At 39.8% G+C, this 12,162-nt stretch overlaps 1 protein-coding gene across 4 annotated transcripts in view; it reads left to right on the top strand.

The window, feature by feature from the left end:
* SP1 (Sp1 transcription factor) overlaps window positions 1–12,162 on the top strand; it is a 36,021-nt gene that overhangs the window by 14,596 nt on the left and 9,263 nt on the right. For 3 of the 4 annotated variants that reach the window (XM_087710513.1, XM_087710515.1, XM_087710512.1), the window contains exon 4: window positions 11,197–11,377. In XM_087710513.1, coding sequence (XP_087566639.1) covers window positions 11,197–11,377 — 181 coding nt within the window. The remainder of the gene's footprint in view (window positions 1–11,196; window positions 11,378–12,162) is intronic. The other variant, XM_014071251.2, reaches the window with a different exon arrangement.

The following is a 12,162-nucleotide window of genomic DNA, read 5'->3' as shown; positions in this document are numbered from 1 at the left end:
TGGTACAACCTTTTTCAGGGTGCAATCCAGCCTGTTGCAGTATGAGAAGAGGGGGTTCTACAGCGAGGCGATTTTGTATCATTCTTTCAAAGATTGTGTAGGTATGGCACAAGAGACAAATTCCATGGTTTTTCTTAGGGTTATTGGCTTCTTTACCTGTTTTTAAAACTGCTACAATCATAGCCTTCCGCTAGACACTAGGAATCTGACATTGTTCCAAGCATTCGTTAAACATTTGTAGTAGCCACTATCTTGCTTTCGATCCAAATTGCTTTTATCTGTTCAAGAAGGATGTCATCTAAACAAGCCGCTTTCTGTGGCCTACTCTTCCTTATAGCCCCTCTCGGTTGTTCCATAATAAAGGGAGATGATAAATTAGTCATTTCATCCTCATTTCTGTTGATCTTAATCTTGTGTTTTGGTAACCTTTGATCTGGATTGCCATTCTTGATTGGCTTTTTACCATCTTCAGTGGTAAAAATGATGAAGGGCTGTCCTGCGAGGACAGCCTGCATCTTGGCTCCCCAAAGTGGCACTGCAGCACAACAGTATGCATAATTCTTGGCACTCAATCATTGTGTTCAATGATTTTTTTGAATACAAATCATATTACTGTAAAACGAATGAAGCCTCCGCCTCGAGCATAATCTGTATTTCCAGCCATTCTTCTTTACCATACCTAAAACACAATGTTATTCTTTAAAAATGATTTGCATTTAATAACTACATTTATTAGTGACTGGAAACCCCTTATGGACTTTTTGTTGGAAAGAAAAAAGGGAACAAAGCGTTCTGATGTATGCATTTGATAATTAGATAATTGTAGACTATGGAGAGAAGAAAATTGTATTGTAACCTTACGATAAAATATAAGTATAGCTGTTGTTAAGACCAGAAACCTTGCCTTTTTTCACCTCTTACTTTTCTTTTTCTCTTTTAAAATGTGTACTGTCTTTATTTTATTTTTCAATATTTTTTTAGTAAAATTGTGTGTGTGTGTGTGTGTGTCCTAGTACTGACTTTGCCTGTGGTATATAATATTTTGTAGTCTGCCATATTCATTCTGGCACCCATTTTTCGGAATGCCCCTCACAAAGGTTTAGCTTTTGAAAGATGCCTCCTGGCCCAGATGTAGCCATTGTTGGGGATTGTTGTTTTGTAAGCATGGTTTAAGAAAGGGGATGGCTTACAGTTGAAAGGATTAGTAGTTACTTATCTTAGGGGTGCAAATGTCCTCAATAATAGAGCTGTGCAACATTTCAGGTTTGAAGGGACACGAGCTCCTGAAGCCAAATCACTTCCCACATTACAACTGTGGTGGAGGGCAAGTCCCTAATCCTGGGGAAAAGGCTTTGTAGATTGAAGATGTTGCAGACAAGCAGTGTTTCTACCAGACTGCTCCAATTCAGCTTTTTTACTTTCAAATCCAGTTGATTCTTTTGGGTTGTGAATCTCCATTAATCAGTTTACTTATAAAATGATTGCACAAAAACAGTTATTTAAAAAGTTAATTGAAGACAGTTTTTCTAATATGTTCAGTATTAAAAGTATTAGCATTAGATTGGATTTGTGCTCCCAACTTATTAAATATTAGGGGACTCTCCATGATTTGGAAACGATTTGGAAGAAGAGCTTCAACATCAGCCTACTACTCTCCTCTATTTATTAAAAGACTTTTTTTTTCTGTACAAGCCTGGGGAAAGAATAACTTTAAGGGCTTGCAATCAATATCTGCTATTTTAAAGATTTGTTTAATTAAAGTAGGGTGGTGGATTTTTTCAGGCTTGCACAGAAGTGTAACTAAAGGTGGGAACCTTTAATGAATAGCAGAGGTATTCTGAATCATTTTGTAAGCCTGCACAGTTCTATTAAATATTAGCACTTAACAAGATCAATTTTTCATATTGATTTAGCCATTCTTTAAACTTGAAGCAAAGTACTCCCAGCAGGAGGAGTATATGAATAAAATAGATTTGTCATTCAGCTTGTTGATGAGTGTTGATTAAGGAATCTCAGACAGTAACTGCCCTATGTTATCATACTACTTTGGTTGGCATATATCAAAATATATCAAGAGCCGAGGTGGCGCAGTGGTTAGGGTGCAGCACTGCAGGCCACATCAGCTGACTGTTATCTGCAGTTCAGCGGTTCTAATCTCACTGGCTCAAGGTTGACTCAGCCTTCCATCCTTCCGAGGTGGGTGAAATGAGGACCCAGACTGTGGGGGCAATATGCTGACTCTGTAAACCGCTTAGAGAGGGCTGAAAGCCCTATGAAGCGGTATATAAGTCTATCTGCTAAAATCCCTTGTTTTCATCCTCCATGTACAAAATAGTTGAGAAAGAAATAAAGCACCTTACTTAATTTCAATGTTTGGGTTATCCAGCCTCTGTCACTTTTCCTGACTGTTTTTTTAGCGTGATCTTTCTCAATTGAAATACAATTTCATTCTGTTCTACAAGGGTGCTCTTATTGAAGAGCCCTGGTGGCACAATGGTTAGAATGCAATACTGAAGGCTACTTCTGCTGACAGCCAAGCTGCCTGCAATTTGGCAGTTCAAATCTTACCAGGCTCAAGGTTGATTCATCCTTCATCCTTCCGAGGTGGGTAAAATGAGGACCCAGATTGTTGGGGGCAAGAGGCTGACTCTGTAAACTGCTTGGAGGGGGCTATAAAGCATCCAGAAGCTGTATATAAGTCTGCTATTGCTATTGCTGTTTTCCACCTGAACTCCAATGCATTTTAATCAGCTGCAGGCCATATAACCACTGAAGTTGTTAAGAGATTCACATGGCCATTAAACTGACTTCCCCTACTGACTTTGCTTGTCAGTAATTCATAGTCTGGCCTCACTGGCACATTAATGGCCCCAATCCTCTTTCAGTGATATAGCAGTGTGGCAATTAGGAGAAATGATAAACCATAGATTCATTAGTGACCATTTCAAAGTTAGAACAGCACCAGAAAAAAAGTAGCTTATACCTGGCCCTCACACTTATGATTGTCACAGCATACCCAAGGTAACATAATCAAAATTCAGGTGCCTGGCAATTGGCATGTATTTATGACTGTTGCAACACCCTGCAGTCTTGTGATCACCGTTTGCGAACTTCCCAGCCAGATTTTGACAAGCAAAGTCAGTAGGGGAAGTCAGTTTAATGGCCATGTGAATCTCTTAACAACTTCAGTGATTCTCTTTAACAAGTGTGCCATAAATCCCAAAATCAGGTGTGTCTCACTTAATCTTGTTAAACACAGTTTATAACACAGTTGCACAGTTTATAAACCATTTAAAAAAGCAGGAAGCAACTAAAGATAGTCTTTGCATATAACAGAAGTTCTGGTCTCAGTTGTGGTTTTTATGTCAAAGACTATCTTTAGTTGCTTCCTGCTTTTTATGATGGTTTATAAAATGTGCAAAATTAAGTCTGTCAGGGATTTGTAGTGATCAGACAGGTAGGTTATAACTGACCTAGTTGTTATCAATGCTGCTATACAGCCTCTGAAAGCAAATGAATGAGGTTGTCACCATGTTTCAACATTGGCTTGAAGTGGGATGCAACCTGTCCTTCCTTCAGTAGAAGTAAAGGGGGGTAAACCTAGGATTTTATAAGCAGAAAGTGTCACTGACTGTTAAGAGGAAAATGGTAACTCAGTTACTATATTGTCTTTGTAAAAAAAAAGTCTAATTGAAATGCCCAAAGAAATGATGCAGAGGAGTCCTGGATGCTCAGACTAATTGGTCTGAAATAACCATGATTGATGAATGAACTAAAATTGGCTCAGGGCTGAGCAGCTTCTAGTAAGAATAAATTCTGTCAGGATTAGGCTCTTTGCTTTAGTTGATTAGCCAGATTCTCAACCTGAGAACAGTGAAATGATGTATTGCTGAGAAGTACAGATGTTAAAAAAAAGAAAAGAAAACGACATGTTTGGTCAAAGGACTTGTATGACATGTTTTAGTTTAATTGTAATAATGGCAAATAAGTGGTGAAAATATTCCTTTCTTTCATCTGTAAAACAAATTAGAAATGGGAACAAGGTATGTTGTGGTTTACATAGATACCACAGTTCATAGTTTGCTCATATCAGGTATGTTTATTTCTTGCCCCTGGTTTTTGGTAAGTACAGCACTCAAGAAGTGATATCCTGCAGTAAGAAAGAGTATGTGTCTCCCAGGATAATGTGAGTGTCTAGAAACCAGGAGACTAAGTTCTAATCTCTTGCTTTAGGCATAAAAGCTGGCTGGGTGACTTTTGTCCAGTTACTCTCTCAGTTCAACCCACCTCACAGGATGTTATCCAGGGGAAAAATAGAAAGAGGAAGGAATATTAGGTTTGCTTGCCACCTTCAACTGTTTATGAAAGAGGTGGATTAAAAACCTGTTAAAAAATAAAAATGCAACTTAATAGTAAAAGGAACCCTAACATTCCAGCAATCATAGTTGTTGTTGTTTTTTAACCCTGGTGTTAGCGATATAGGTTAATTCTTAGTAACATCTCAACTTTTATCTGCAAGGAAATTAAGGTAAACAAGTTTTTAAAGATAAACTTGCTATAAAGAAACAACAAAAGATCTGGGCCTGAGCTTTATCATAATAACAGAGCTTGAAAACTAAACCTAGCCCTTCACATAGCTAAAATGCTCAGTAACTACCAGTAAATCAAAAGGTTGCATTCCTGTACCAAGTCAACCATATTTGTTGTGTTTGAAAACAAAGATGACTCAGTGGCAGAGCACCTACTGCCACTCCTTGCAAAGAAAAAATGATAGCATTTACTTATGTAAGCAAACAACTGAACAGATGGGAATTTGAGCTAAGCCATTTGAGGACTGCTCCAGATCTGTTTGTGTCTCATAGGATGAACATGAATCTGCATGACAAGTTTTGCACTTTCACAGATCGGGCCATGTTCATCCTAATGGGTGGAGGTTGCATTCCCCTCCCTGCTGACTAGTTGACCTTGTCAAAATCAGACTGTATAATTGTTCTCTATTTAGCTTTTCCACGACTTGCAATGAATCCTGCAAGCCAGTAGTGCTATTAAACTGAACAGAGCATGCAGATGGCATACCATAGAATTGCTTAATTAATGGTTTTAGCCAAAGACCTTACACCTTTTATAAAGACAATTCATGTATTTATTATTAGAATTCTGAGCCCCTCAGAGAATAACACAATTAAAATACCTGCAGATTAAAATATCTAGAGAAGATTAAAATATCTAAAGAAATATCCCCAAGTCTGGAAGGAACAGCCTAAATAAATATTCCCTCTACAGAAGGAGCAATTTCAACATTTAATAACTGAAAAGGCTCACTAAGAAGACAGGTATTTTCAACATGCCAAGAAAATGGGCCCCAATGTGATCTCCAGAGAAATGCTATTCCAGGAAAGGGGCAGGGATTGACAAGGTCTGTTGCAGATGCCATTCTGTAGGGATAGGAACCCCCAAGGGAGCCTTTTCTTCACAGTGCTAGAGATTACCTCGGTCTCAAGCCATGTTGGGCTTTAATGGTGACATCCAGCAACTTTAGTTGCACCCAAACCTGCGCCTGGTGATAGCAGGATAAAGGCAGAGGTGGAGCTGTAAGCATTATCCACGATAGCCCAAGGTCTTGGCATCAGAGAATTATATTAGCTGGTCTGAACATCAAACAGGTTCTGAGTGCAAGGCAAGGGCCAAGAGTGAGAGGAATATGGGTCCAGAGTTACAGATGTATAAGGGCCCCGAGCAGTGGTGGGTTCCGGTGTCCTCCACATGAATGTGCATGCAGCTTACCATCCAACGCCTCCGCGATGCTCCAGCTGCTTGGCGGAGTGTTGCACAGGTGCTGTATGTGCCGTGCGCAGAAGCGCTGAAGAGTTTAAAAACAAGTAAGGAGCACGGGTGTGCATGTGGACCCTCTGGAGCACCATACCGGAACAGTACCCGGTGCTCCTGGCAGGCACTGGAACACCCATACCAGGGCATATCGCCTGCAACCCACCACTGGCCCCGAAGCTGTTCTTATATAGCCACAGGTGCTGGCATAGGCAGGTGTGCTGTTTACCTTTGTTCCAGTGATATGTTCTTGGGCTAGGTGCCCTGCCAGAATCTATCCTCTCATTATCTGAATCAGGTCCCATCTGCTCAAGCTTATTATCTTCCAAAGCTGTCTGAAGTGTTTGTTTTGCCTTCTGGCTCTTCAGGTTACTGCTGTGCCTTTTTAGCCTGGTATGTCAAATTTTTCAACTTTCAATTTCCAAACATTAGGGGTGCTCAAAAGTTGTGACATGCCTTGAGGAACTGTAAAGAGATTTTGGTTGCATTAATATAATTTGAATGTGTTTGGTAAGTAGCTACATAAATATATAACTTTTTAACATTTTGTTTCATCGAGAAGCTTCAGAGGACGAGATAATACACCTACGAGCAAGCCAGTGCAGCTCTCAAAGCAGCAGTTTACGCAGAACAATTAAGCAGTGTCCCAAATTGCCCAAAGTTCTGCCTTCTGGACGTTTTTCAGCGGTCTTCGTGGGCAGCCAAAGGTGGAGCGCATTGCTGTAGTTCAAACAAGAGGAGATTAATGACCAAAGCATAGTGATAGTGAGCAGGGCCTTCTAATCTAGGAAAGGCATAACTGGGACACAGGATAGAGCTGTGCAGAGGCCATTCTGGTTACGGACCAGGTGCACGCAGCAAACCTTGTTAGGATTTAGCTTCTTGATTGATTGGCTGAAACCAGCAGTAATTAAAAAGGACAGTGTACTTTCTAACCACATCGATCTGTTCTAGCTTTTTTTAAACATAATGAACGTTCAGAAGTATAGATTGCGGCACTTCCTGTTTGAAGTAACATAATCCAGTCCATCACCTTATTTCCATTTTTTCCCTACCTATTTGGAAAAAGAAATGAAATTCGTTTGGAGACTGATTTGGGGTCATATCAGAATCTTCTCTCCATCCCACGTGAAGGCGATTAAAGTTGTATGATGTCACTGTGTGAAGTAGACTATTGCTTTTTGTTACATTTGGTTTCTTGGGAATGGTTGGCTTATTTAGAACCAAGATTAAGCATTTGGATGTGTGGCACTTCAGTAATGTTTCCCTTTCTTCGGTCCATAATTGCATCTTTAGTTTGTGTTTACATTTGGTCTCTTTTTGTCTCAATTAAAATTGAGGGGCCAGAAAGGTGAAACTTTAGCATCTGTGAACATGGTATTAAATCTGTAAACAGGACAGCTGCTAAGAGTTTGTTCCTATTGGTCAAAAATCATTAGCACTTGGCACAAAAATCATGAAACTTATCATTTCTGTGAATCTGGCACAAAAAGATCAGAATAGATCTTGCTTTTTACAAGTTTCGCTTAAAACTGAAGCTTTCTCTGGAGATCCGAATCACTAGAATAAAAGTTAACATTTTATGTACTTCACAATTCATGCATTTTTGAATGTTATAGTTGTAGTGCTTGTTTAACATCAAGACTTCCTTATTTAAATTGTTGATGCAAAGTTCATAGTTGTTATCCAAGAGGCAAAGTTTATTACTCAGTTGTAATGAACCAAAAATTATTTCTTTACAATAGGGTAAGCTTTTGATTGTCTTAAATTCTCCTTTAGGAAGAGATTGGGAGTGCAGATACTGTATGTTCCCTTTCTCCTTGAGGTAAACAGTTGACTGTACAGCTTTTAAAGACTTTATTTCCAATTGTTTGGAAACATTCTGGAAGGTTTCCACAGTTAATCCATACAGTTTCTGGTGTTCACAAAAGAAAGTGAAGAAAATATATTTAAATCTACAGAGTTGGAAAGAATTATTTTCCTAGGATTGCCCCCGTTTTCCCCATTCAATTTTATGGGGGAAAATATTTATTTCTGTTTGTGATTATATCAATCGGTTGACATTACCAGGAACGTGTTCAATCACATTTTTGAACTTGTACATGTTACCAGAGCTTTGGGTAACAGCAGGTGGTTGGTTCCTATTGGTTGGGCCAAACCGGTATTTTTTTCATTTTTTTTCATTTCGTTTCATTTATTTGGGATTTATAGGCCGCCCTTTTCCCTGAGGGGACTCAGGGCGGCTTACATTCATAGGAAAAGGGGGGTGCAATACAGAGACATAAACTATATGTGAATAAAATAAACAGTAAAAACACAACTTTCATTCAACACTCAACACGGGTGGGGCGAATTAGAAACTTATCCCCAGGCCTGACGGGATAGCCAGGTCTTAAGGGCTGTGCGGAAGGTCTGGACGGTGGTGAGGGTGCGAATCTCGACGGGGAGGTCGTTCCACAGGGTCGGAGCTGCTACTGAAAAGGCTCTCCTCCGCGTAGTCGCCAGTCGGCATTGACTGGCGGATGGGATTCGGAGGAGGCCGAAGTGGTTTGGCGGCCTCGGTTGCTGGAAGCAGCAGCGACCCAGACCTGCCATGCCCCCGAACTGGTTTTCATAGGTGGCGCCATTTTGTTTTTCTTCTACGCATGTGCAGAGCAATTTTAATTGCATTGCGAATGTGCACACAGCACACATCAAGTGTGAACCACGTGTGCGGTATAGCCACGAGCGAATCGGCAGTAGCAACTGCCGGAACCTACCCCTGGTGACAGCATTTATGAGTAATTTTATTAATTAATTCTAAAGGATGCCAAAGGAAGGATATTGTGATTTGGAGTGTTCCTGTCAAGACTAAATGCTGGTTTAGTATGGGAACAAAAAGCATCAATTGGAAGTACCAGTAAAGTTATCAATTTAAATCACACCTTGGGCATCTGTTGCAATGAGCATCACCATAGGTTAGGCTTTCCATTGAGGATGTCACTCTAAATAAAATGTGAGATATTGTCAGCAGTATAAAAAGCTTTATAAGAATACTTATGTGGGATCAGGGCTCATAGGGAATACAGCCTTTAGTTCCTTGCCACCAACAGCTTCTGTGAGTCACTCACCTGTTAAAGAATATTCCGTATTTATCTTGTACTTGGAGCACTGGCGTGCATGGAATATGCGTTGCAATCTTCATAGCAGCATTGGCTTTAAGGACAATATTTTCTTTTAAATAGAAACCACATTGCCGGAGTTATGAAGCATTCTTGAAGACAGTTCATAACCCTTGGCTCAATTGAAATATACTTGGCATATGCTAATTTCCTCAAAAAAAAAAAGAGATTGCCTGGCCTGCTGAGCTTTACATCTGTAACAGTATGTGCCAGTTTTCTTTCCCCATGCAGGAAAATGACCAAACAATGAAACTTGTAGGAGAATAAACTGATTTGGGAAGGTGAAGTGGGAGTTATAGAAAAAGCAATTAGATGGCAACCTGAGCCTAGGCCAATACAATGGGAAGAAAAATTGATAGGCTTCAGAGCTTGCCATTCCTCCTGAGCTCACTGCCTTTTAAAAAGTGTTTTATATCTTGCAGTGGGAATCATCAGCACTGAGCTATAATTTGTAAGGTTTTTGTAATTAGATATTAGTTTTCAGGAAGGAAGAAGAGAGAATGTGGTGCAGAAGTTAACACATGATTTCTCAAGCTTATATCCTTTCTGAAATCAACGTAATTAGACAGCTAGCAGGCTCCTCTGGATCTCTTTCTTAGGAGTAGTATTGTACCATTATTCCCTATCCTCCCTTTATCATTGGGTTAGTTCACATCTGCTTCCCAGATTAGCTTTCTTGGTTTTTGCTGCAATTATTTCCAGCTAAACAGATACTTTAAAAAAAATGATTTTTGTTAAGCCCAGCATTTTGCAAGTTCCAAAAGAAACTCCTACAATACGACATGTATACATACATGAATATATAACAGAAAAAGTTTCAGAAACGCACAGCAGGAATCAAACATTCAACATTGTGTAAAAGTTGAAATACATTTCAGATTATTAATAAGAATGGATATTTTTGTCTGTTGCATGCAGACATTGTAATAAAGATATTGGCTTCTGTCATCTAGGGCCACAGCTGCCTTTGCAGAGCACCACTGTGGCCATGTTTCAAAAGTTTTTAAGAGATTGGATAACCATTTATCTGAAATGGTGTAGGGTTTCCTGCCTAAGCAGAGGACTGGGCTAGAAGACCTCCAAGGTCCCTACCAACTCTGTTATTCTATTCCTATTCTATTCAGTGGAAAGTAATTGGGTCATTTTAAGAGCAGATTTAAGTATATCCAAGTATTAAGTTACTCATTTTGCCCCTAAACATTCCCAAAACACTAAAAATGACCCAAATGTTCCCCCACTTCCCCTGGTTATACCCCAGCAGCTCTCTATAACTATTAGGATTGTAGAAATCTCCATCATATCTAGTTGTGAAACATTTTGGAATATTAATTTTAGTTCAGAATGCCATTCAAGTCTGAGGAAGTGTGGTTAATTTAAAAGTTGGTTGGTTTGTGAATAGGCCAGTTGCAAACCATGATTTATGAACTTTGTATCTGTATACTGCCCAGATTCACTTGGATAGTGAAGTGTGTGGTTCTAAATTTGATAAATAAGTAAGTTCCTTCTTTCAACAGAGTTAAGATGCCTATTTCCCTTTTTCAAATTTTATGTTTAAATTTTACACGAAGTAGTCTGGAAGTTGAGTCATGGTAACTGGACTTCTTTTCTTTTTGGTTTGAAACATTTAACTTTTTATGCGAGTAGCTTCTTCAGTGTTTAGACAAGAGTTTTATCATTCTATGTGTTATCATTATGCTGAGTCGTGCTTACTCAAAAATGTGAAGTGCAAAGGCAAGAATGAAGCATGCAAGCCTGAGGTATGCACAAGGCTGATTGATGATGGCATCAGGATGCCATCTGTGTGTTAATATGCTAAGAATCCTAATTTCATACATGCCACTAGACACTGGGAATAATTTAATTAAAACAATTACACACAAACATTTGCCCCCAAATATGGCTGTCCTTTTCTTTTGCTTGCTTGTAGATGTGTCATCCAGAGTATTTTAAGACATTTTTTTTAAAGTTAATATATAAAACAAACTAGGAAAAAAAGACAGGAAGTGAAAGGAAAATTTGGAATAACATTTAGAACAACCTCTGTACAAATGATAATATAGTTGATATATGTTCTTGTGTTTGGATATATCCATTCTTTATTTTGACTTTCAGGTAGTGAAATTATATGTGTGATTAAATAGCATTGATTTGGTGAAAGATTTATTTTTTATTTATTTATTTTTTGCTTTTGTGGTGGTAACAATCCCAGTTTCTTCTACAGGTGATCATAATGCCCATCTTAGCCTCCATGGTACTGCTGGAGATGGGATGGCTGATGATGGAACCACTCTGGAAGAAGGGGACGGCAGTCCGGATGCCCAGCCACAACAAGTCCGAAGAATGCGCAGAGAAGCCTGCACTTGCCCTTATTGCAAAGACAGTGATGGCAGGTAAGCTTGTCAAAGGAAAACCGGCTGTAAAATTTTGAGTGGATTCTGATGCAAAGGTTAGTAAATAAAGGAAGGGATTATCATAGACTCTTGGTTTAGTGCAGGCATGCCAAACTCAAGACCCGTGGGCTGGTTCTAGCCCTTGAGCCACCCTGGAAACAGCGAAGGACCTGCCCACAGTTTCTCTGCCAACGAAAACAGAGTACTGAGAGGCCCAGCGCACCACCCTGCTAAGCTCCGTTTTCATTGGCAGAGGGCAGCAGGAGACCATCATCGATGAAAATAGAGACTGGGTGGGCGCACGCAGTCCCCCCCGAGCTCCCGTTTTGCTAGTAGAGGATGGCAGGAGACTGTTACAGCCGAAAACAGAACTTGTTTTCGCTGACAGAGCGCTCAAGCCACCACAGACGTCCCCGACACGAGTGACATTAAGCTGGCCATGTCCACCCCAGCCCCCCCGAGGTCAGACACAACCCTGAAGCGATCCTCAATGAAATTGAATTTGACACCCCTGGTTTAGTGCCTTAGAAATAAAATTTGCAGTTTGGGAAGCATGTTCTGTTGGGGACACAAACTTTAAGTAAAAATCCTTGACATGTATAGAGTTCGGCTCTCTTGTGTCTACTGACCTGCAAGGAAAAAAGATTCATAAAAACACATAGTTTGACAAAGTGGCACTATTTGCTTGCTTGCAGTGTTAATAGACAGCTAATTACAGCAGCCTCAAAGTGGTTTACGGCGTACAGGTAGTTCTTGACTTAACAACAGTTCATTTAGTGACAACA

This window comes from Thamnophis sirtalis, unplaced genomic scaffold, assembly GCF_051295495.1.
Source record: "Thamnophis sirtalis isolate CommonGarterSnake01/CBP01778 unplaced genomic scaffold, rThaSir2_p1.2 scaffold_3, whole genome shotgun sequence".
Classification (NCBI taxonomy): domain Eukaryota; kingdom Metazoa; phylum Chordata; class Lepidosauria; order Squamata; family Natricidae; genus Thamnophis; species Thamnophis sirtalis.
This window is presented reverse-complemented; position numbering and strand designations above follow the sequence as displayed.